Below are 25,923 nucleotides of genomic sequence, written 5' to 3' on the forward strand. Positions count from 1 at the left end.
CATGGATCTTTACAAAATTAAAAGCAAGTGTATACTACGCAACATATATCACCATTTATCACCTGCACAATGCTTAAATGGATCATCAGAAATTTAAAAGAAAAATACTATGCAACATCCATCCCCCCATCGTCCCATAGAACGACTCCATAGATCTTTACAAAATTAAAAGTAAGTGTATTTATCTATTTTATAATTAATTAAAACTAAGATGCACACATCTTACGACGTTATTGCGACAGCTTATGGCGTTTCTCGACGAGTTGCCAGTCCAATTTAAATCAGCAAAAGACTCCTAAAATTTTGCAATTTTGGAGTGTAGGTTGAAACTCTGTTAGAGTAGTTCTCAGCTCGACATCGTTTCTCACGATTAATTAGATAATGTCGAAACAGCGTAAATGTTAAACGACGTAAAGATCAATCTATGGAAAACTGGATGCCAATTACCAGATTTCACTACGAGAGGTGGTTGATCCTTAATCGGTGTAGCACGGTGGTAGAGCTTAGCAACTTAAACACTCTAATCTGTAGTCGTGGGACAAGAAACGAGAACTGGCATCAACGAATTCTCACCTATGTATAGCCAATCCTCACTCGTGCATCCATGCCAGTGAAGTGTTTATGCTTGGCTGAATTGTACACACGACTTCTATCGACGATTTCCTCTGTTCTGACGCTTTGTTTTAAAAGAAACAGCTTGCAAGTTCAGTTTGTCATGCGCAGAAAATAGCTTATAGAGGTTTATTGTTAAGATGCGATTGTATATTAGACGCAATAGATTTTTGCGCGCAGGTATCTATTTGAAGATGTTCGGGAGTATTGTTCATCGTTCGGATTATTTGAAACGCCATACTCAGGCTATGTGATTTTATTTACAGATGGTTCGATGAATGATCGTAGTTGATCTATTACAAATAATCAGTCGCATCGGAATTCCTTCCAAGTGTTGTTTATTCAACGATGAACAATATATCAGAGTATATTAAATTTTGTATCATCTAATAGCACCTTCTTACGATTACAGAAATTTGATAATATGGCAGTGAAAGTTGTACATTTTATTCAAGATTTGGGTGTTCAAAGGACTTGAACTTTAAGGTAAAGGATTTCAGAGCTTCCTGGTTGTAAGATTAAAAATTGCAAATCTCTCGAATGTGGAAGCGTCATATTTCGAAATCTTGAGATTCTTAAATCCGAGATTCGATGCTTTCAAAATCTAACATTTGGAATTTTGAAGCTCTCGAATTCTATGATTTAAAGCTTCGTAGCTCTGGAATTGTTAAGGCTATCGTAGCTACAAAAGATATTTCACACTATTGTATTTATTGCAACATTTGTATATCGATTAATTAGATTCAAGCAGTTATACTGGATTTCGTATCATTTATTGATACTTTTATGCAAGCAGAAAAATTTGATGCCATAGAAATGGAAATGTTTATTAAGATATACGCTTCATTGGAAGACAAAGGTTTTTAATATTCTATATTTCATCAACAGCAAAATACGCATTTATGTGCGTATTATGTACGTATTATATTATTCTGCAAACTTGTTCAGAGACTTGGATCAGAAAGGGTGGCCGGATGTGAAACAAGGTTCACGAGGGTGATTTATCGGAAAAACGATATTCGTCGAAGGAACAGTGTCGCTTCTGGAAGGATTAAGGGCAGACGATTCATGGTTTGATATCACTATAAGCGGCACATTATGTTGCCATATTGAATTATGGACGTTGATGGATCATCCTGTCAGACTATTGAGCCACGTTGTCTCTGGAAAGTATAATTCGTGTTTTGCTACTTATACTGGTAAGAGAAATGGCATTTCATTCTCTCGAAACTCAATGTATTAAGAATGGAACTTTACGATTCGAAAAATATTGTTGTCAAGAAAATTTATGGAGTTTGCATAGTGTGATTTATTACGAGCGTCACGAATACATCCTGGAATTTCTGTGGAATAATTTGTTTTGTTTTTATGTCACTTTCTCGTGACAATGTTATTTTCTTTCTGACGACGCAGTACATAATTTTGCTGGAGTACGTAATTTTCTGTTTCGTTTTTTTTTTTTTTTTTTTTTTGTTATAGACAGAGTGGGTTTTCAGATAATTTTTGAATGGAAGCACTTTAAATTGGAAAAGTTCTCTAATATCAGGTGTGCTCTGGCAAATCGATATCGCAAACGTTTGCACAAACCTTTTACATCGGATTTCATTTGAAAGAATTTTCAATTAAAATGGATTACACTGATGAAGGAAGATTTGGAATGGAAATCAAAATTCGCACACGTGATTAGATATTATAGAAATTTGTAGACATTCTTCCCCTAATTTTTCTACGTCTTATTACATTAATGATATTAGGTTGTCCGAAATGTTTCTTTCGTTTTATAAGGAAATAATAGACGCACAATGTTTTTTGTTTTATGTTAGTTTATTGAATTATGCACGAACATAATAATGGAAATAGAACGAAACGGATCACACCTAATTCAATAAAATAATATAAAACAGAAATTGTTGTTCACCTATTATTACCTTATGAAACGAAAGAAACTTTTCGGACAACCTAATACAAAAAAATATACATATTACTGTACAATGATTAATCTCAATATAGTAATTTTTAAATTATATTAATTCATTTTAATAACTTTAAGACATTATGTATCGAAATTATTATTAATTATTGAAAGTTTATTAAAAGATTTAAAAGGGTAAAAATACAGGATTCTGCATTGAAAAAGAAAAATTTTCAGTAAACATAAAAATTGGTCTTCCATACTACCCTATCTTTTACTCGTCAATGACTTTTATCCTCTGTGACCACAGTTATTAAAATGTTCAGTTTCTTCAAAATTGTCCTTGACGATAACCTGTGACATTTTTGCAAGTTCAAGGTTGACACAAGCAGTGTTGACAGTGTCCATCATGAATCAGTGGAGGAAATAATTTATCACTTGAGTAGCCTCCAGTGCTTTCCCGTGATGGGATTGAGACGTAGAAAAATGTGTACATTCGGGAAGCATTTCTATCTTGGGAGCAGATTCCAGAGGGAATTCTAGCATCAAGAGAAACCTAACGTCTTCTAAGGAACAAGAAGCTAGAGTAATAAAAAGCAACGATATTTGGGTACTAGAGAAGGAATTCTAGTAATGAAAAAAAGCAGCGCAATGGCACTGTGCAAGGAATTCTACTAATAAAAAACAGCAGCGAAATGGCACTGTACAAGGAATTCTGTCAATAGAGAGAATGACGAGAAAAATAAAAGGGAAAAACAAAAGGAGCGATAGAAAAATGTGTAATGGTATTAGGAAAGGAACTCTAGCAGCAAAAAGAGTAACAAAAAAATTGAAAAGTCAACTTGCAGTATCAATAGAATACCAAACAATAGATACCATAAGAAAGAATGCTATACCATTAGAATAAAAAGAAAAAGCACGAGAGAATAGAAAAAGAAGAAAAAAGCATTGCAGTGGTATGAAGAGAAGAATTCTAGCAAAAAAAAAAAAAAAGAGTGAGTTATTTCTGAAGAGGAATTCTAAGCTACGTGGGAATTCACAACAGCATTATATAACAGTATTTTATTAAATATTATTTATTAAATGCATACATAAGTGTCGGAAAATTATGTTTTCAACTTCGAAATTTCGTTACTCATACCTTTTATTCTTTCTCTGGAACATTTGGTCATAGGTTGCTTAGTACAATTCTCAGGTTTTTTTACGATAAGCATAATCAAAACGCGTAACGTATCAGCGTGTCAAATTCATAGTCAATAATCAATGGTTATATTTGGATTAGGTTAGAGCGTTGACTAGTTAACGTATGAATGATTACACATGTCTCGTGCCGTCTGTTCGCGATGATATCTCGCTTGAAGCACGACGAATGCATAATTGAATTGCCATAGAAGTGTTGGCTAGTTTGGGGTACAAGTTCTGGTTATATAGAGTGGCCCATTTAACTTGACCATTCCAAATGTTTCCATTGTCGTTCGTGACGGGACGAAATTTCTCAGCGGGCAACTGTTTCAAGGTAAACGGTCTCGTGATCGGTGAAATTTTTACTTGCTGGTAGTAGCATTGTTGATTTCAAGGCTATTCGGCTTCTTTGCAGACAAAATTCCTTGTTTTTTAAACGAAAGTCATATCATTACTGGACTGCGGATTTTTATGTATTTACGGCAGATTTGAAGCTGCAAAAATACACAGAATGTATATGGCAGAGTATACTTAAAGTATAATATTTCGTATAATACTTAATAAGTAAAACAATTTTTCTGTACAGTTATTCTATATTTATTTCACATGTAGAATATATAGTTATTTTATTTTAATTAATATTTTACAGGAATTACAGAATATTTATTTAGTCGTAGTATTCTTTATCTTTTCCTACATTTTTTATACGAAGAATATCTAACTTTTTATATCAATAATTAGACAAAAATATTGATAAGAACATGAAACCGATTGTATCGATTTAGATAATGAGATCGATAGAAAAAGTCGATGAAACTTTCGTTCAAATTGTTCGCCAGGGATGGCTTCCGTCTTGATCATCAATTTTGCTGGGAGCAGAAGAAAGGCGAGGTTTAATCATCGAACGCATTGTTACCTCTCGAAAAACATTGGGATTGGTTTAAATCAATCACGTCGTTGGAGCTCGTTGAATTCTCATCGATGTCAGCGTAACGTAATTGGGTTTCCACAGTGATATTCCACAGCAAAATGTACAATTATTGATTTATTCTTTGAAACTTGCACGAGTTATATTTACGCTGTCATAAAATTCACGTGCAATTGCAATTATGGAAATTGCTAACAGAGAAAACAAAATCGGCATATCGAACATTGGTATATGGTATAATCCCGTTCGATTTATTGTAATTTTCAATCGATCTAAATAGTTAATTTATTCATTGGAGAAATTTAGTGTTTATTTCTCGGAATTTTTTATATTTCAAACATCGTTGAGAAAATTTATAAATCAAACAGAATTCTAAGAAATAATATAAAAGTTTCGAAAGTTCTTCAAAATATATTCCTTTATTTATTTTTAACGTCTCTATTATATTACGCGTTATTCGTTTTGCATTATCCAAACGTTTGAGCGTTTGTCTCAATAAAAATACAAATTCTTTGTATAAATCTAAAAAAAGAAATTAAGGGTGAACATTTGCTTGCAGTATACCAACGCTGTTCAACATTTTCGATTCCTGCATCGTGCAACACAGCAAGAATCAACGTGCATGTCGAAAATATTCAGATATAACAGATGTTTCGATCGTTTCGTAAACTTGCTGACACGTGTTGTAGTCTTGACAGGGTATGTTTGGCGGCGATCTTAAAATTCTAACGTGATCCTCCTGCTACCATCGGTGGAACCACGTTGTGTTCTGTCAGCGGGCTCACTCGTCGTTTCTGTATGCTACACTGTTGAAAGCACCCTCCATGGCCGAGGAAACCTGTCTCGCAATATTCTTGCCATTTATAATTTACGAGTCGCGGCCGAAGAAGCATAGGGTAGCGTATCACTTTTTCCTCTTCTCCTTCCTGTACGCCGCATTGCGAGCACTATTCTTAGGTCACAGGGAAGGTTCTCACAGTAACAAATGTCAGGCCTCTCTCCGCACTTGCGATACGAAATTGAAATATCGTGGTACCGATCTTTTTTATTTTCGTCGACACTAATTACTACGATGTGATAATCTTGGTAGTTGGAAATGCTACTGAGTGCTGAGTCTCTGGTGAGATATTTTGTGGTTTGATTCGATCTTAGAGGAGATTCTTGGGACGAAAGTAATATTTGTTAAGAAATAAAAATAAAGGATACATATTTTTTCGGCTGTATCTATTCAGTAAACTCACTTATCTATTAATGGGGAAATATTGATTAGACAAGAATGTTTAATTACTGTTATACGATAATTTTGGTATTTGGAAGTATTTTCTAGCGTATTTTACACGCGACTCGATATTAGAAAAGACTTTAAAGACAAGATGTTTGACGACTATTTGGCATAATATTGTGAAACGTGCTTATTTTAAAATTCAAAAAGACACCTCCAACAATGCTTCTCAAAGCTACAAGAATTCTCTCAATAATATCTTGCAAATCCTATAAGAATTTTATCAAGAATTTACACAATATTGAAACATAGATTCCCCTCTAATACTTTTCAAACCGGAGTTATTTCATTTTCAGTACACTCACGATAGCAAGATAAATTCTTTGACAATTTTTATCAAAGGCAAAAGAGATTCCCTTGGGTGAAACAAACCTTCAGGAACAGGCGCTTTGTTAAAGCAACAGGGTACGGCTGGAGAACACAATGGCAAGGTTAAACATAATTTTCCTTGGCAATCTGAAATTGACAAGAGAGATTCAACGATATAACAGGTGTACATGGGAAACATCCCAAAGCGAGTGTGGCAGGCATGAAATCCGAAACACAGCGCGAATCGTGTCACGGATCGGCGCTCCTTTGATCCATGAAAATTCAGGCCATGGGTTAGCGTGATCGTGACACACCGTGTCGTTAGCAGAGCCAGTGAAATTCGCTTTGCCGGAAATTAGGTAACGCAACCGCCATCCGGCCCACTAAATACCCTTTACCAGGGCGAAGCTTCTATCCCTTGCGAGAGAATACTCTCGACCCGTTTATCGATGGATCGATGAACGTGGATAATGACGTTTCGTTGGATTTTCCTCAAATGGGATCATTATTCTTGTTTAATGAGCTCGTTTCCATCCTACGGCATCAACGTGAGCTTATGAGAACGAACAGTACGTACAGAAGAAACTTGGATTGGAAAAAAGGATTCAAAGAATAGGAAAATCTGAAGAAGCTTCGTAACGTGTCGTTCTTGAACGTGAATATATATCTTTGAATCTTTTTTTTTTCGCAACTATTTCGACTGTTGAGGCGCGTGCAATTTTTATAAATTCGTTACACGTCAAACCATCGTTACGACGATTGTGAGCTTTCGTGTATCGTAGAGTAAATAGTATCGATGAGCATCTGAAAACATGAAACGTCGATCAACGTCTATCATCTTACTATTTGTGTAACTATAATAGTATTCCAAAATGTAGGTTAAAAAATTCATTACGAGATCATTACAAGGTTTAAGACTCGCCATCTAGTTCGTTCGGAACCATAGATAATACAAGATTCGTATATTGAATATTATAATAAGAGTCTCATTAATCGTCCGCGATAAGATTAAATATTTTTCTACTTTTGTTTGTGTCCATCACGTTTAATTTCTTGATATAATTTCTATTATATTCGCTATTATTTAATAAGAAAGTTATTTATCCATTGCAAAAAAAAAAAAAGGTTAAAATCCTGGCAATCGGAGCGGGGAATTAGTTGGAACGAGAATCTGTTGAAAATATTTCCGAAGTAGAGGAAATCGTTAACGGAGGCACACCTGCGTGAACAGAGCGCCATACTAGCTGGACTAGTTCCAAAAAACTTACGGCTCGTATACTGTCGGGGATCACCTGACGGTCTGTCTTGTCATGTTGATTTTCGCTTTTGAACTTCAGATTTCGTGACAGATTGCGACCGACCGCGTGACAGACGAGACACAGTGGAATCACTGTTATCGGAATCCTTCACTGTTCAAACATTCTGTTATCTAAACGTTTTTTCCCCCTTTCCTTTTCTTTACAACGTCGTCCTTCGTTTTATCCATCTGTTTCAAGCGGAAAGGTGATCTACGCAGGAATGGTGTTATCTTTCGTTTTGTAACACTAATTAATTTTAGACCTAGAAAGAATAGGGACTTGGGAATTGAATGGGACATTTGATTTATTCTTCGTAGTTTAGAATTATAATTTCGATTTGAAAGATCGAACGTGTAAACCCTTATACGTATTTTATAAAATACGTAGTTACGATTTAGACCTATTGTTTAAGATTTCTGCCCTTTAGAACATGATATGTGTAATGTAGAAAATTATAGTTTACGTTAAATTTCATATAAGATTGTAATTGCATTGAATTTTGAGGAATTATGTCGATATTAGGTGATTTTAATTACACTTGTGAAATATAATAATAAATTCTCACTTTTTATCTGTTATAATCGTTAATGAGGTTTCTGCGTGCTTTGAATAATATTTCCTCGTGAAGTGTACAATTCTTCACGTTCTAATTGGCTTTTAATCGGAACGCGTTTTAACGAACGATGATCACAATCAATTTGCGTCGCAGCTGCAGAGAAATGGTATGTAAATGCGGCAGGTTTAACCGTGACCATCTCAATTAGTCCGGTTAATAGAATCTAATGGCTCTGGGAATGTATTAGCGAATCGGTTCGATGAAATTCCGTTTAGTAGAAAACCGGACGCTGAGCGTAATATTAAGCGCTTCTGATGCGACATATGGTTCCTTTGCATTCCTCGAAAGCATCGCAATAACTTCGTTTGATAAAATCTTCGATATTCCGATAAACCATTATGCGTTTTATTGGATTTTGTCTTATCGTCCTGTGGAATTTATTTCCTTCATTATTATTTATCAAATTACAGTTAGGTTGTAACCTGTACGAATCGTACAAATATATTATTTTATAATTAAGTTATTATAAATTGTATATGTCTTTTATAGTATTATTTTATAATATTACTTTTTAAAGTTAATAACATTATGAGTCAGCAAGTCATAAAATTATAAAGATTTACGTTTAAGCAGAAAGATTATTATTCTTCCTATTATATTTTTCATATTGTTTAACGTAGCTTGCTTTATTTATTTCCACGTATTAAGACAATTATAGTAATTACAAGCATCGAACAGTAATACGTAACATCTGATTTTCTTCAGATAACAATATAAATTTTTCAACTGAAGAAGACCAGTTAATTCTCGTCACTTTGGCGCTCAAACTCTTCTAGACATTGTAATTTCTTTTTTCCCTTAAAGAATCCCTTATTTTTGTACATGTTCTTTCATTTCTATTAAAAATGATTTGATAGTTGATCAAGAAATGTTTGAAAGATACAAGGTAAACCTTAAAAGAATTAAAAAGAAATGACAAAGCTCGTGCTTTTAATATAAAAGTATAATATGGGAGCATTTTTTGACAGCTTGAAATTGATCGAGCAATTCAGACGATTTCTCTCATTAAACCTTGAACTGCTCTGTTCCAGTGATGGCCGACTGGTAGAGGGAGATCAGATATTGGCGATAGATGGACAACCACTAGACTCGAACATCTCTCATGAACAGGCAATCTCGATTCTTCAGAAGGCACGTGGTCTGGTTGAGTTGGTCGTAGCAAGAAGCACCCAAGGTAATTTGAGTTCGATTTTTTATTCCGTACGGTGCGTCAGTTTCATCCCTCAATCCAATTTTTTCATCGTTAAATCTACGGTATGTCTGGCCCACTTTTCCCCGGAACAGTGCAAGTTTCATCTGAGGAAAAATTGCTATCGAGTTTTATCAACTAATTTCCATTCTTGAAAGAAAGAATTTTTAAGTTTTTTCTTTAAAGTATATAATAAGATTTTATCATGCAGATTTATAATTTTCATAAAAAGTTTTTGTACGAAGCATTGTGATTAAACCTACGTAAAATTTGATCGTATGATTTTGTAATTTTTACAGACAAATAATTTTTCCACCATCAGTAAAACATTGAAATCCAGAAATAAAATGTTGTCATGCAAATTTCTTCTTTTTTTTTTTCTTTCAAGTAGAAGATAATAATTTTCTATCTGGAATTGTAGATACGTTGAAAAACAATATTTACGTGGTGCGTATTTTAATTTTTCGGGAAATCAAACAATTTGAATTTACATAGAAGCTTTGAATTAAACTTTGAATTCAAGAAAATATTCACGGTAATGCGTTTTAACATCTACCGTCTCTTACCTCAAATATTAATTTTCTGCTAATTAAGAGATTTCACCCACTAATTATACGCACGTCTGAAAACATTCATACAACAATCGTTAGAAATGTCTCGTGGTGTGGAACCGAGAAGCATCTGTTGTTCGCTTCGTTGTTTTATTGACTGACTGTGAAATTGTTGGGCAAATGACGCAAACAACGGTCTGGTAATTGAATTAGCCGCTTAATTTCGAATATGATACTCGGTGACCAAAGTATCAAGCCAGTATGTACTACGGAGTTTGTAGAAGTTTCGAATAACTCCGTGATGCAGAAATGTCATATGCACCGGGCACTAAACTAGATTAACTGTGATGCGCAGGCAGCCAGATTGCAAAATTCGGGTAAACAACAAAATGGAACAGAACAAAAAGTGGGCCAAATTCCATCAGAGGATTTGCAATTAAAGTTTCCATTTTTGATACAATTAAACGTATTCTATGTTTTGAACAGTTTTCTCTCTTCTAACGATTTTATCGTGAAATATGTGATTTTAAGACCGAGCCATGCAAACGTTGTACACAATTTTTACGTATTAATTTCACTTTTGGTAGGAAGAAGGAATTTCACTGTTGTAAGAAAAATATTAGCATGAACGTGAATTATGTGAAAAATTAAGTTTGTTGGTAACGATTCTGTCCTATTTTCTTCGAACATAAAAAAATTGCTGATAACAATTTGTTGAAGTTGAAAGTGACACAAAAAATACAGCAAGGTTAAAAATCCCATCGTCCGAAATTTTGTATATCTGAGCTAAACCAAAGGTTTATCGATAGTGATCACTAAACTGTGAATTTTTATGCATGTAGGATAAATTTGAAGATAAAAATGCGCACAATGTATATAGCATATAAAAATGTATAAAATATCTAAAATGGAATATCGATATGCCCTATAGAACAGAATGTAGTATACAAAGACGTATAAAATATCCGGAATGGAGTATCGGTAATTTTATATACTTTTGTATTTTTCTTTCTACCGAGTTACTTTTTCCAACTACCCAAGCTACGTTTTCCAAGTTGCAAGATATTTATTTATAATCTTTGTAGAGGTATTAATTATGAATATTTTAAATAACCAAAGAAAGACTTAAAATGAAATTGAAAATTAACGTCAATAAACTTTGCACATGTATTTAGTGGTAATCAAATAAATTGCTGCAGAGATACACAAAATCAAAGGGGAAATAAACCGACGAAACTGATCGATTAATTTTGTAGAATGTCTGATAGCAAAGAGAATCTCGTAATTTCTAGTTGCGCAGGTTGTCAGTGTGCGTTTAATTAATTAGGCTGTTTTATGCCATTTGTTTGCCTTGCTTTCCAGTTTTAGTTTATCCGGCGCTGTTTGAAATTTTCATTCGTTCGAGCATACAGAATTTTACGAAGAAACATGGCCAACTTCTCGACAACTTTGTCCTTTGTTCTTGTAGCTTTTAAAACTTCTTGCAGCATTCTAGTTTCGCGTCTTACAATCAGACTAGGGGAATAAATGAAAGTTGGAGAAAAAGCCAATTCCCGTTATTGTTAACTGATTCTCGATAAAAATAAAGGCTGAACCGAAGTTTAAAAGGAGTATCAGGAAGAAACGAACGTTCGTTTGTTTCCTGATCGTGCTTCGATTTGGCCCAACTCGTTTCTGGTTAAGATTCTTTAATCTTATTTCTTTGGATATCTTTCTTCTCATCTTCTTTTGTTCAAGCTTCCTTTATTTTGCTTATTTTAATAAAAACTCTAAATCAAGATCTTTCCCAGTTTTAGTATACTTTATTAATATTAAGATATAATTAATCTGTATCATTATTTTTTATTTTAAAAAAAATGTTACCTTCAATCTGTGAACAAATTTCTAGAATCGTAGAATTCTTTTTAAGTTTCCATGAAAGATTTATCAATAAGCTTTGATAAAGGTATGGTACAACTTATTTGTATAAATAAAATTGAAACGGCACGTAAAGAGATGGGGCTTTCTTATAATTAGAATCTTAGAATTAGAATTTATAAGTTAAATCTTGTTTCCCGGTTAATAGATTAAAATAAATTCTTCTTTGGTATTCTCCGGCTTTAATTTATTTTTTAATTAATTATTCCACAATGAAATTGACAATTAAAGTTCCCTTTGCTAGATAGATTAATAGATAGATAGATTATTAATAGATAGATATTAATAGATAGATAATTAAATAGATAGATTAATTTAGGAACAAAAAAAAGAAAAAAACGAATAAAAATTTCATTTTCTAGCAGAAATTGAAGAAGTTTATTCGAATATTTGTACTGTGCGAGAGATAGTTTCGATGGCGATTCTAATTTCAATTTCTGTTATTCTTTTGACGTACGAAGATTGACGTACGTTACGATTTTTCTCTTAATTAGTTATTTAAAGTTTTCAGGCTGAGAAGTTGTGAAATCGTTGCAAAGAAAATTTCCTAGTTCGTTTATTCTCTTTTCTTCGTGGAAAAGCTTCAGATCGAAGTTATATCTCCTTTCTTATCACTTATAACAATCTCTCGGGTAATTTTTCGCTGGAAAAGTTAGCTTGCGGGAAAAAATTACAAAAGTCTTCAAACTTTCTCACTTTTTCTCACATCATCCTACGTAACACCTATTACCTGTTGCCTAAGGATTCTCCCAACCTTTATATTACAAAGTCTTATGCTACGAATACATCTTATCGTCTTGTCGACAGAAACTCCACATTTTTTTACTGCGAAATATCCTACCTTAACTAAAAAAGAAAATTAAATTCAGCAATTTCTTTCAAATTGCATTGCATTGCATTTTCACTATACACAATAATAATTTCTTTCGTACATTCTATTCTTCATTTCCCAAGATTTATATTGCTATTTTTAACAACTATATTAATTACTTTACAGAAATATAAAACATACAGTAGACTATATCCAAGACTATTCTATTTGTCTCAAATTAAACCTATACCACTTACTTATGCTATAAACGAAAATAAAAAAGAAAAAGTGAGAGACAAATAATATCTGATATTCCATAACGATAATCATTCTTCAAAAATTACTGTCGCCGCTCGTTTGCTTCGTTTTCTCAACTGCGAAACCTACCAAAATTTGATTTTTCTATTGTATTAAGGAAAAAGAAGAAGTTGTTAAAATTAAATCTGCTTTCGAAAAACAAATTTCGAAGCAATGAATCGTTTCTCTTGGTTGTATGAAAAAGACGTTGGGAGCTCTTTGCCGACGGATGAGTTGTCCGGAGCTTCGAGTTCGACAGCGGCCGCGGGAGCAGGTGTGTCCATCATCGGCGGCGTTGTCAGCGGAACAACGAACCAGGTCAGCTCCGACAAGGATCAATCGGTGTCCACGTCGTCCGTCGTTACACCAGCGCCGACCCCCAAGTCCAGCCAGCCGGCGAGCACCGCCTCGGCGGCAACGCCGACATCGACACCGCCGACCTCAACCCCGGTACCTGGAGGCCTCGTTGTCGAAAGGAGCCCCTCCGCCGTCAGCGACGCCTCCAAGAGTGGCTCTGACATGGTGGTAAGTCTCTTCCTTTCGTTCTTTTCTCATTTTACTTTTATTTATCTCGTTTACACTTTATAGCAGCCTATAGTACATACAGGCTGTTTCATAACTCGTGAAACCTATTTCAAGAGTGGACAGAGAACACAAAAGCAATGAGAAAAATTCGTACGAATATACGTTCCATTTGACGTTGTGGTTCAAAGTTATAGCTATTTTTGTGTTGCAATAATCCGCGATGGCTGAGTTTCGTAGAAGGTGGTCGAAATGATACCATCGGATTGCACGTAGGAATGAGCCAGGTTTTGTGAGAAAGAAACGAGCAGCGAACATTTCGAAATAATATAATAACAAAAAATAATATTTGAACACAAGTCTGTTCTTCTTACACGCATATCGGAGACTGTTTTCCGTTTCTTTTTTTTTTTTTTCATTTGCATCGCGACATCGGCATCTGAAAAATGCTTTACACCTTTGCCGCGGTTATATTCCATTCCTATATATATGCAAGCTTGCAGTCGTCGCGTCAGAGAATTTCGCAATCTTTCAAAAATTCCAGGTGTACATCGAGTAATAAAGACCGATGGGTAGCCTCTGTGAAGGTAGACAGGTGTGGATTATTAAAATACGAAAGTGACCATAACTCTGAAAGTGGACCCCGCATGTTATGAAACACTGTGTATATATTTACGTATTTTTCAACTTTACAGCTTGGAAGAGAACTGGGCTGATATATTTCTCGTTGTTTGTCGTACAGCTCTTAGAGCATAACACATATATTCTCTCTTATATTTAATAGTAACAATTGAACATATATTTACGTAATGTTTATTATAACTACGAGGTGTAATCAAATAGAAATTGGACTGAATTTATAAAAATTTTATTAAAAAATCAACCTAAATTTTACTTCTGTACCCCTAAAAATAATCTCTTGCTGTAGCGATATGGCTGATCGGATCGATTCTGTCATGCTCCAAATGATTATGGAAAATCACTTATTTCAACCGTATTAAACGCCTGCTGCGATTCAACTTGTATCTTTTTCACACTGTCGAGACGCCGTCCCTTGAGTTTCAATTTCGTTTTTGGAAATAGATAGAAGTCACAAAGGGTTAAATCTAAAAACTAGTTACTCGTACTCACTAGATTTCGCCCCCTACGAGTTCTTTCCATTTCCACGAACGAAATTGAAACTCTGTGCTCTAATTTGTCTGGCAAGCGCTCCTCTCCGAAGAACAGACGCTTGTCGCAGATTGGGAAAATAATTTCCAATGGTGCGAAAGTCAAATTTAGATTGGATGATATTTATAAAATGATATTTATAAAATACTCAATAAATAAATTAATAAATATTTATAAAATCAGTTCAGTTTCTTTTTGATAGTATCTCGCATACCTATTACGCTATACTTAACGTAATACTATCACATATCTAGTACCCTTGACTTACAATTAGTTCGGTAGCTATATCCTTGCGCTTTTTTCTCTGAAACTCTTCACCAGCTTACCGCCGCTTCACTTATCCCACCTTTTACCATATCTTTTTCTTTTAAAATGTAACCTGTAGCAGTCATTTAATGAATGTTTTAAGACGCTTACCTCTAAACTACATAAAATACATTTTCTTTTTTCCTCTTCCAACCAGCAACGATTTCTCTTCTTCACACTTTCGGACATTAGCCTCTGACTTCCTGCTATTCCTTCCTTTTTTAGATATTCCGCTTTGTCCACTATTCTTATGTATTTGTACTATTATTATATTTGGTATTTATCATATCGCGCTTCACCTTGCAATTCTTTTCATCAGCCTCTTTCCATCGCAACTTCAACTATATCAACTTACTGCTACTTTACCTTTTAACATATTCACCTATTTTTTAATTACGTTTATTACACGATTCGTCGTTGGGTTGAGAATCTTCTCACGAGTGAAATAGCGCGAAGGAAAATATGATATACGTATTTAGTAGAAGATAGTGAAGAATCAGGGCTTTTAAAGCGAGTTAGTAGTTACGTAGATAGGAATCTCTTAAATGGAATTTAACTTTCCTAGATAGATAATGTCATTTTATTACATAGCAGTGTATAAAATGTTTAAAAATGCTGTTATTTTATGTTTTTTATGGACTATATTTGTTTTATGAATTAATGTACGTACGTTATTGTATGCACAGGCACGATACTGAAGATGTTGGATTTTTCTTTCCTTTTTTCTTTTTTTTTTTTTTTCTAGCAGCCAAGCTATGTTCAAAAGTTAATGCATAGGAATTTTTATGAGAGGAAACGTTTTATTTGAATGCGTGTAATACAGTTGTTATAAGCGAAAGTTTTATGAACGAACTCCGAATTCATATTACGAACGAAACTTTTTAACGCAATAACCGAGATATCTATAATCGCTTTATAGGAAAATTGGTAAATGGTGAGCAATCAGGTTGCAGGCTAGTTTGTTTTCATGTTGGCAGACCGTTAGTAGTTTTAACTAACTATTCGTGGTATACAGAGTTTAACTTTGTTTGTAATTTCACTATAGACGTTATGCGAATAAGCTAAAATTTATGGTAGAAATGATGTACAGAGAGTAGTATAATTTATGGCAAACCTGAAATAAGTAATTCTCGAAAATTGCTTCCTTTTTAATCCTCTGTTCTTCTTCATAAATAAACACAAACGTTGAAATCAACCTTCTTTTAATCACGACTGATTGATAATGGAAATTAATCACCTGTGAAAGTCTTTGTGCACTTTACAAAAAGACAATTTTTACCAAATTAAATGCTTCAAAATTTCATTAGAAAGTTTCGACATTCTACGCGAAGACAGCTAAGAATTATCTTACTATCATTTTAAGATAATCGTTTTAACGTATTAAGAAATAAGTATGTTATTATACCAGATGATAGTGTACACGCTTTACCCAAATATAAATGGCTCTTCCCTTCTACTCTTAAAGATACGATGCAAAAATAATTTTGCGGCCACCATAAAATCTTGCTTGAAACTTTCCTTCGAACAATAAATACTTTCACACGTAATTCCATCGAAAGATTACAATGAATCACCCTGTGCATACAAAGTTACCACAGATTTCAAGATATACATAGAATTCATGAGATTGGAAATGCAATGGAGGAGAAATGGCCTTGACCGACCAATACGTTTGATCTGCACTTTGGTCCTCGTTTCTGCTGCTATTATCACCATATTCCTGTTATCGATATTTCCAGCACCGTTGCACTCACTACTACTATCGCTCTTCCTGCTTCTACTTCAATCCCTCTGCTATTACTATCACTCTAACCCCAATCGTGTATCAACGAAAGGGTTTATCGCGGTCATGGTATCAGTTAATCCTCGCACTATCACGCCGGAAGATTTAGTCGATCATTAAAGCTCACGAGTAACTCGCAACCGGTTAGGTGAAACGAGCTGTAATGGAGAAAACGACATATCTTCCACATAGACCTTGCATATAGAAGGTCTTATTATTAATACCTTGCGCACGCTTCTAAATTTCTTGAATTCACGTACACGCTAAGGATAACCGGTTGTCTACTATTAAAGTGGTCCGTTTTAAATACTTGCCCTTTGCGTTGTTTAAACTCTTCTTCCGTATAACTGTTTCATTAATAGACAACCGTGGAAATTTTATTGGATGCCTGTTACGTATCTAGTATGATGGAAAGACAGGATTTTAAATTAGAAGACTACCAAATTTGAAATTGTAGGTTTTAATGTTCTTCTTTCTTGGACGATTAAGAACGTATATTTTGGTGAAATTGATATTGATTTTTCGTAACAGAGCGTAGATTTTTATGCAAATTGATATTTTTACGGACGAAATTAATGAGATGGGACTTGAATAGAGACTTGTTTTATCTGTTTGAAATTATAACGACCATTCTACTTTGGATATGTTGTATTTCTTCTGCGTTATGTGCATTGTATGCGCTTCTATTTTACACGAGATAATAGTGCGTTGATCGAATTAACCGATACCGCGAAGATGATTAATCACGGGACTAATGTTGCGTAGTCAATAAAAAAGATCATTCAGAAAGAACAATCTCGATGTTAGGGATAATGGTACATTGATCGTACTAAAACGACAGTCTATATAAAGTGTCTTGCTCAAAGGTGACTTTTATGAAGCGGGAAAAAGTTGAAAATTGAAAAATGAAACCTCGTAGTTAGTGTGAAACAGAGATGAGACAGTCTGACAAATTTTTATATTTTTTAAAATATTTACATAAAATTTTCGCGTTAGCTGGTGTAAATGTATATTTAGAATTTTCTTTTCCTTTGCAATGACCATTTAATGGTTTCGCATAGAAACACTTTCGTTTAAAAACTGACATCGAATGAGTGGCCAATATCGGAGAGATAGTCATTGCTAGCGCTTCAATCGAATTATCCCGAGCGAGATTACGAGGGATAAAGAAAGTTGGTTGCAGTTAAAGGATTGGAATAATAAATGCGATGCGTTAGAGACAGAGATTTTCCACTCAAATAAAAATTGTAAATTGATCTTGGTTTTTAGGATTTACATGTTTTAAAAAACTAAATAAATTTTTCTCCTTCTTAATCTCCGGAATTGACAAAATGAAATAAAAACCAAAGTTAATCATTCTAGTTTATGAAGTTTATTGTCTATATTTAATATGAAATTTACATCCTTCAAAAAGTGAAATAATTTTACTTTTCAACTCACGCTGTTTACGATTTAAAAACTACAATTAACTAAAAAAAAAAAAAAAAAAAAATGAAAGTTAAAATAGGATATTTACTCTATTGCACAGGATTTATCATCGTGTTTTACATAAGATTTATATCCTCTGAAAAAAATACCATTTACTATTAAAATTCTATGATCAAAGCTCACGGTGGCTCGTTATGCAGCAAATTAGGAGAACTTTGTACCTAAGAGCATAGAAGAGTACTTCCCAATTAAGTATTTATTTTACGTATTCGTCCATCGTCTATTTCATCCCTATACCAAGAGAGAATGATCAAAAGTTCTTAAAGGACTTGAGAATATGAGTAATTTTAACGCTGGAAAAGTGACGCAAAGGCCTAATGACGTGGAAATCCCTGCCGTATGGACGGCAACAAGCGTTATTACAACCAAATTACGATGGATCGATATTTCTTTCTACGCGCGACAGGATTCATTTGTTACGATATCGATGAATTAATGTAAATTACATCGAGATTGCGGGCGGCTCGTTACATCGATTCTCGTTTACCGGAAGCGGTACACCGGTGCACGTAAGTGGGGTGTTCCAGTTGATTACGTCATTCGGGTTGCTTTTAGAAAAAAAAAAAGACAAAATTACTTCTTTCCCTTATGTTGATAATTTTATGGGATCGATATTTTTGTTTGCGGAAAAGATATACTATAATAGCATCTCTTAATTGAGATATATTTTGCATTGTTTAAGACTTCGATTGATACAAGTTTTCTCAGAGAATAGATATCTTTTAGAAATCTAGATAGAAATCTTTTGGAAGCATATTAATTTCAAATTAAAATACAATTGTGTATAACTACGCATATAAACTTCTTAGAAGAAAATGAAAAACTCCAGCAAGTTTCTGTAAATTTCTTCCAACTCTTCTTCCAACTCGGCAAAGGTACGTGTTTTCTATAAATTTATTTATCGCAAGAATATGACACGAATAATCGTACGTTGGAAGGAAATTCTTAAAAAATAATATCCGTGAAATTATCGTTTCTTGTTTACATTTCAATTTATGGAGTTCGTTAATATGGTTCTTGAGTAGGTCACACGTATATGTATAAAACAGAGTTAAATCTGCATAATCTGTAATAAAATATACGATTTTGAATATGCACCTGCAATCACTGAAAAGTGTAGCAAAAAAGTATAATGTATGCCATTCTGCGAGAAAATATTCGTTTCGAAGAAATTCGAGAGAAATAACTGTGGGGAAATATTTTTCTACTGCGATATTTTTCCACGGAAACCATTCAAGTTGTTCGTGAAATATTTTCCAGTATTTTTACCAAACATTCGGTAATTTAATATTCGTTCACGTCATTAAATACAATATACGTATAAACCTGACTAATTTGCTAATTTTGAAAATGTATAAAGGATAAAAGGAATTTTGTATACACACGTTATCTTCTATGATGATATCTTTGTATTCTCAGGACACTAGTGGGCTGTATAGCGACTGAAACAGACGTGCTTTGATTAGCATTGGCAGATATCTGATAATCTCTTAATAGCATTACGATTAAACTGCTTTCGAGTATGTTTATCATGTATCGATATAATCACGTTGTTCTCGCGTACCTGGTAACCGAACGACAAACGTTTCCATGAAGCACGATTCAGCTCACTATGGATAAAAGCCTTGATTGTTCAAGAGGAACCATAACTGTAATCGATTTCCAGTTTCTTCTTATTTTGATGCAGAAAAATTATCTAACGAGATCAATAATTATAATATACATTCTTTTGTATCTGTCTATTGTTTAGAATTCCATTGCAAAAAAGATCTGAAACGATCGTTATGACCATCGATCGCGTTAGAACCTCCATAAATTTCCGCGATCTTTCTCCTCTAAAAGAAACCAAATTGAGAAGGATGATCACGCTTAACATAAAGTATGCCATAAATCATATTAGCATGAAGAACAATGTCGGTCGTTAAAGTAGGTTTCGCTAATAATGTGAAACTATGAATATTTTTCCTAATAACGATAAATTGAATGTAAACGTAGGTAGAAGAAAATAAAGGAATCATTGTAATTTGAAAAAAGCGAGAGATACTACTGCGAGTAGACGCGAGAAGTACGATAATGTACATTCCGAAATGATGGAAGACATTCGTCCAGAGCGGCTGCACGTTATTTTGCTACGCTTTTTACCTTCGTATCTCCCTCGAACAGATCTATCTTCCTGGGGAGTCAGTTTCGCAAGAGCTTTCTATTTTCTCCTCTTCCTACCAGCGCTGTTTTTTTTTTATCTCGCAAACGACATCCCGACCTTCTACCAATTATGGCGTGAATCAATTAAAACGATTAAAATTGCTTTACCATGACAAATAGAATATTCAATAATTTGACATTTAATTTATGGGCAAAGATAATGCGATGTAGCTATAAATAAAGACTTCTTTGAATTATGATAGTAGGATTTATCAGTTTGTTATCTTGCATAGTAGTTTGCTCACTAATAAGATATTTATAAATTTTCACGAAATTGGATAGTCAGATATAGCGTGTAATTTGTAAAATTTCATTTGTTTTATTATCAACTTGTCTTTGTTATACAAGAGAGTATCTTATTACTATCATTTGTTTTGTATTGTTTTGTATAATAACTTGTGATCTGTAGCATTTTAGAAATACTATTACATAGATAGTAATCAAGAATTAAGAAAAATATAATCACATTATGCAATCTGTTAAATTTTATCCAGTATACAATTAATTAAATTTTTCATCAATTTTATGTCTGAAATTTATTTCTAATGGAATTGATTGCGTTGTACATTGAGAAAATTGATAGATAATTTTAACTAACGAGAAAGTATCGATATCGATGTATCATCGATAGTATAAGGTAACAGAGGCTGAATAGAATCGAGTTATTTTTTTTTCCAATTTCCTTGATTAGTGGTGTCATTTCTTTCGCGAAGGAAGTTTTATTTATTCACTGGCTGGTTGTTGCCGTTTCATACTTGCTAATGAGGGAAATTTGTCGTTGTAAGTGTACTCGGTTTAATAAAACAGCGAAAGTTCTTACTGTTGCGTAAGTAAACAGCAGATATAAACTGCTTGTAATTTTTCCTTCCTTCCCTTGCTCTCCTTGTGTTTCTCTGCATCTATTTTTACGTTTTATTCGTGTTCGTTTATTATATAATGTTTAGCATACCTTGAAGTTAAAATCTATACAGGTAAGTTTATTATTATCGCAATATTCTTACAGTATTAGCAGTATCTTATTTTTATTCCTATCTTTCTTATTCAATGAAAAACAGTCTCTTCGTTACTATTATTTTATTATCATTCATTAAATCGTTATGTGCAATCTAATTTTCACTCACAATCTTGTCGTGTTCTCGAAAATACAGCAATAATCTACATTACCGCTATTATTTATTATCTCTCCACACGAAACGTATTTCCCGGGTTTCATCGACTTCCTCGAAAATACAAAAGAATACATCTCCTCTGTTACAGTTATCCCGTACAGAACATAGTTCCTACTTCAGTTTCCCTGCCATTCACTAATACTGAGAGTTACTCAATGATAGCAATCAAAAGTAACGATCCACGAACCAGAAAACTTGAATCCGATGCAATAAAAAAATTTTCCAAGTGAAACAACCGGATCCAAACGTGAAATATTTCACAAAACAGCCCATTCCAATGAGAAAATCAACGATAAAGTACTCATCGTGTTTGAAGACTCTTATAACTCCCAGACTAATGATATTTGGACCCATTTTTATTCAGACCTTTCGACGTGTACTACATCGGCTGGCAAAAATATTTGGACACTTATCATAGAAAACTTTGGCGTTCATATGCGTGCGTGTTGTACGAAACACATTGAAATTTCACGAGCACTGTAACGAAACACGACTGCCATGATTATATTAGTCAAATTAAAAACCAAACTGAGCACGCATATAGAAGTTACAAGATGTGTACTGCGAGTATATGTTTAGTCAAAAATTAGTATACCTACCGTATGAATAGCCACCTGAAGCATATAATAAGTATTAAAAATATGATATCGAGTTATCGAGCTTTCTCACTGTACTTACTGACAGCAGGTCCTCGTGAAAGATTCCATCCCACTTTCAAGCTCGCAGGGGTTAACGATATCCTCGTCGTCAATGGTATCATCCACGCGAACACCGGTTTGGCAAACACCGGCTGCGTGTAATGCCTGTGTCTGGCTCGAATTTCGTCGTCGAAAGCTCAGCTCTCGACTTGGAGAAGGTCGGCGTCTTCTTCCTTGTGCTCCTTTGTGTCTCTCCCTCGAACGATGAAGGCCACGCGAAAGATGCCTCGCGTCGCGATAAAAACCCTTTCGATCGATCGGCCGTGTAATTGCCCTCGTTTGAATATATCTTTCGCGCTTCTGATTTTCTTCCGTAAGTTAGCTCTTTTCTTTTTCTTTTCCTTTTTTTCTCCGCTCGTTTCTTCTCGCTCGAGTCGTTTCACGGTGAGACCGATAAGACGATTGGAATGGAAATGAAGTTATCGTCGAGGTGTTCCAGCCATTTCGATGGAAATGGTCTCGTGATGACCGCCCTCCAGGGAATTCGTCGAACTTTCTCCGGTATTCCCGCTGATTGATGAAGTTCGATGAAGCTGAACTCTAAAGAACCGCGTGATTTTTCTTGGCGAGATGAAAGGGCTTCTGGGGAAGTTCTGGCTGGATTTTCTGGAGACATCTGTCGATTATGAGCTTTCGATTGTTACAGGGTCTGGTTTCTTCAGGGTTCTTATCTATTGTTCGAAATTAGTCTTCTTTATGGGATCAAGGTATATCTATTGAACTATAGTCGCATATCTAGGAATTTACAAGTTTCGGGATTTCGAATTCGTAAGTTTAGGGATGTAAGAGTTTTCCTGTGAGAGATATTACGAGACAATTTATCAATGTCGTACTGGTTTCCTCTGTTAAGTGAAATAATTGTTTTGTACCAATAGAAGAAGCATTCCAATTCCTTTTTTAAATATTCGAAGTTCAATTATTTGTAAAGTTTATAAATAGTTTGTATATTTAGGGGAAGAGGTTGCTTTGTCACGTTAAATATTTCTATCTTTAATGTCATCAAATTAAAAAGCTACTAACTAAATTGTTTAATAACAACAAAGATTAAACGAATATCGATGTCAAATTGTAAGAGGAATTATTCCACAAAATATACATTTTATTTTTCTTCGATCAAATTATCTTCCCAATTTTTTTGGTGAATTGACAGATTATTAATAAACCGGGCCTATAAATTATTATCGTGCAAACAATCTTCACGATTCTACAATTTTACATCGAATGAAACAATCACCTGGCTTACAATTCTTAAAATTGTTAGACTTTGTGATAAACTTGTGCAACTGCTCTCGTTTAATTATTAGTAATTCAATTTCACGTTGCTAGTTCTGCTTGCTTTACAAAAATGATTAGTGTTATTTATTTATTTAAACGAAGGATCATCGATACGGAGTAATCTGTAATTTTTTAATTTCTAAATTTTACTAATATTAATCCAATCATAAACGAGAGGATCTTGATATTTTATTTTATAGTACTATTTTATTTCAGCGAAGGATCATTGACAAATAATAATCCGCAAGTAAAATTTTTTTTAGTTCTATTGACAATGTTAATCCAATTATACACAATAGGACCGTCGTATTTTATTTTATAATACTATCCGACGAACGTGAAATGTATGTCAAAGAAAATTGTACAAATTCTCCGATAACTGGGATAAGAGTAATTTCCCGGAGACGTGAGTGGTACTTAAACCGGAAGTAATTGGTCGAGGATCAATAAAGCCAGTTCTTCAGACTATTCTTCCAGCTGGCTATGGTTCGTTTTTCTCATGAAATTAAACCGAAAACTAGAATTCGGTTTAATAGAGTGCAAATAGGAAGGCTGTCGGAGTAACACGTGATTTTCTGCTCTGGTAACGCGCACGACTCGCGTTTTTGCTCTACGAACACGAGGAAGATGGTCACTAATTACGATCGTCTCATTACACGTCTTATTACGTCGTAGCTTTGTTTGCAGTGTAATTGGCCCTCCATTGGAATTTTAAATATTAAATACGACGAAGAATTCGTTCTCAACGAACCGAATAGTTCAATTAATCGGAGCAACAATTAGCGAAGAAAGCGTATAGTTTAATTTCAAGTTGTTTAGAAATGTTAGAAATAATACATTTGAAGATATTTACGTATTTTTCTATTTATTAGGGAAAAGTAGAGATATCTGGTTGTATTTATTGTTTTATTGTACAGTAAGTTACAAACAAGTTACAAGTTGTGACTCGAACAATTCTATGTACAAATAATTTTTACAATTTTATAAATTACGATTTACACGCTACCAACCCGTAGAAAAATAATTCAAAAAATTCATCATCTTTTCTGTAGCCTTTTTCTTACACGTAATTAGAAAAAGAAATAGGAAAGAGATTTTTCTTTGAGAAGAAGAGTTCAGATTTGTCTAAATTGCAATGCTTCAAAAATCATACAACCTGAAGATTTTTCATGTTTTCCACGTCACAGGACAGTCGCGTAAGGTTCGACAATTACCAACGTCAATTTTTAAAATTGAATCATACCGTGTTTTAAAAAATGAACTTTTCCATACAAACTAATGTTTTATCAAGCATATGTCAATCACAAAGAAGTAAAATCCTGACACAGATGCTTTCATCCATAATTTTATTAAATTGCATCCTATCTGAAGCAAATAAGTATCCAATATTTTGTATTATATTGTATTAAGTATTTTTGAGTGACAACGTTAGTGTACGAGTCTTGTCAAAGAACAACTCTATGCATTTAAAGACTAAATTGAAGGAAGAAAAGTATTTACCCAGCTCGTTTATTTTCTCAAATATTAAAACGCTCAAGACAGAACAAGGTGTCGGAGCGTTTTCTAAGACGCTTCAGTTCTACTTTACACTTTCGATCGCATTTTCGACGGTTCAGTTGTTCGAATTCCTATAGACGAAACCCTTCTTTCTTTCGTGCTAAGTCGTCTTGAGCAGAACTTACGACACAGAAGAGTATAAAGTTCCTTTCGTTGAAGCCGTATCAGCAATTCTCGCTTCAGAATCACCTTCAATTATGATTCGTGATACACGAAGGACACAGCGAGAAAAGAGGAATCGACCGATGGAAGTTTGCTTGGGAAAAGGGAAAGAGAAAGATGGAAATGAAACGGAGCTCCGTACTTTGGTTGATAAGGTACCTTTAGGCGATAGAAAATCGAGCAAACTCGACGGAAAGTTGCTTTTCCAACAGATAGCTTCGGATTCAATTACCCCTGCCAGGCAAAATCGCGACGAATTTCCAAGCTGCTTACCCGTCGCCAATTCGTAATTGAAAAAAAACGAGCGCAATCGAACTTGCTTTAATCCTTGGCGCTCGTTTTGTCGATAACATGGTCGTACGGTTTCGTTTACGTTTGGAAAAGTGTACAGGACGATTCATCTAATCCGATTATCTCAAAGGAATCTGCATCTGAAAAAAGTTGAAAGGTGCATTTCACTTTTATCCTGTAGCGAATCGCGGGTATAAAATCTCTTTGAATTATTCCCGATGCTCTTGTATTTTTTCATTCGATAACTTTAGCAAAATCCGCGTTGGAGGTTAAAGAAAAGAAGAGACTTTTCTGTCTTGTCGATTCTGAAGATACAAATCTTTTCGTATCATTTGGTATAATTTCGTAGTTTTCAATTTGATTGCGTTAAAAAGGTTGAAAGTTAAACGAAGAAGC

General features: G+C 34.1%; 1 protein-coding gene across 2 annotated transcripts in view; it reads left to right on the top strand.

Annotated features, from left to right (window-relative positions):
• Positions 1–25,923, top strand: part of LOC126865645 (uncharacterized) — a 173,316-nt gene that overhangs the window by 60,361 nt on the left and 87,032 nt on the right. For both annotated transcript variants that reach the window (XM_050618423.1, XM_050618422.1), the window contains 2 exons: positions 9,171–9,313; positions 13,110–13,429. In XM_050618423.1, coding sequence (XP_050474380.1) covers positions 9,171–9,313; positions 13,110–13,429 — 463 coding nt within the window. The remainder of the gene's footprint in view (positions 1–9,170; positions 9,314–13,109; positions 13,430–25,923) is intronic.

This window comes from Bombus huntii, chromosome 5, assembly GCF_024542735.1.
Source record: "Bombus huntii isolate Logan2020A chromosome 5, iyBomHunt1.1, whole genome shotgun sequence".
Classification (NCBI taxonomy): Eukaryota; Metazoa; Arthropoda; class Insecta; order Hymenoptera; family Apidae; genus Bombus; species Bombus huntii.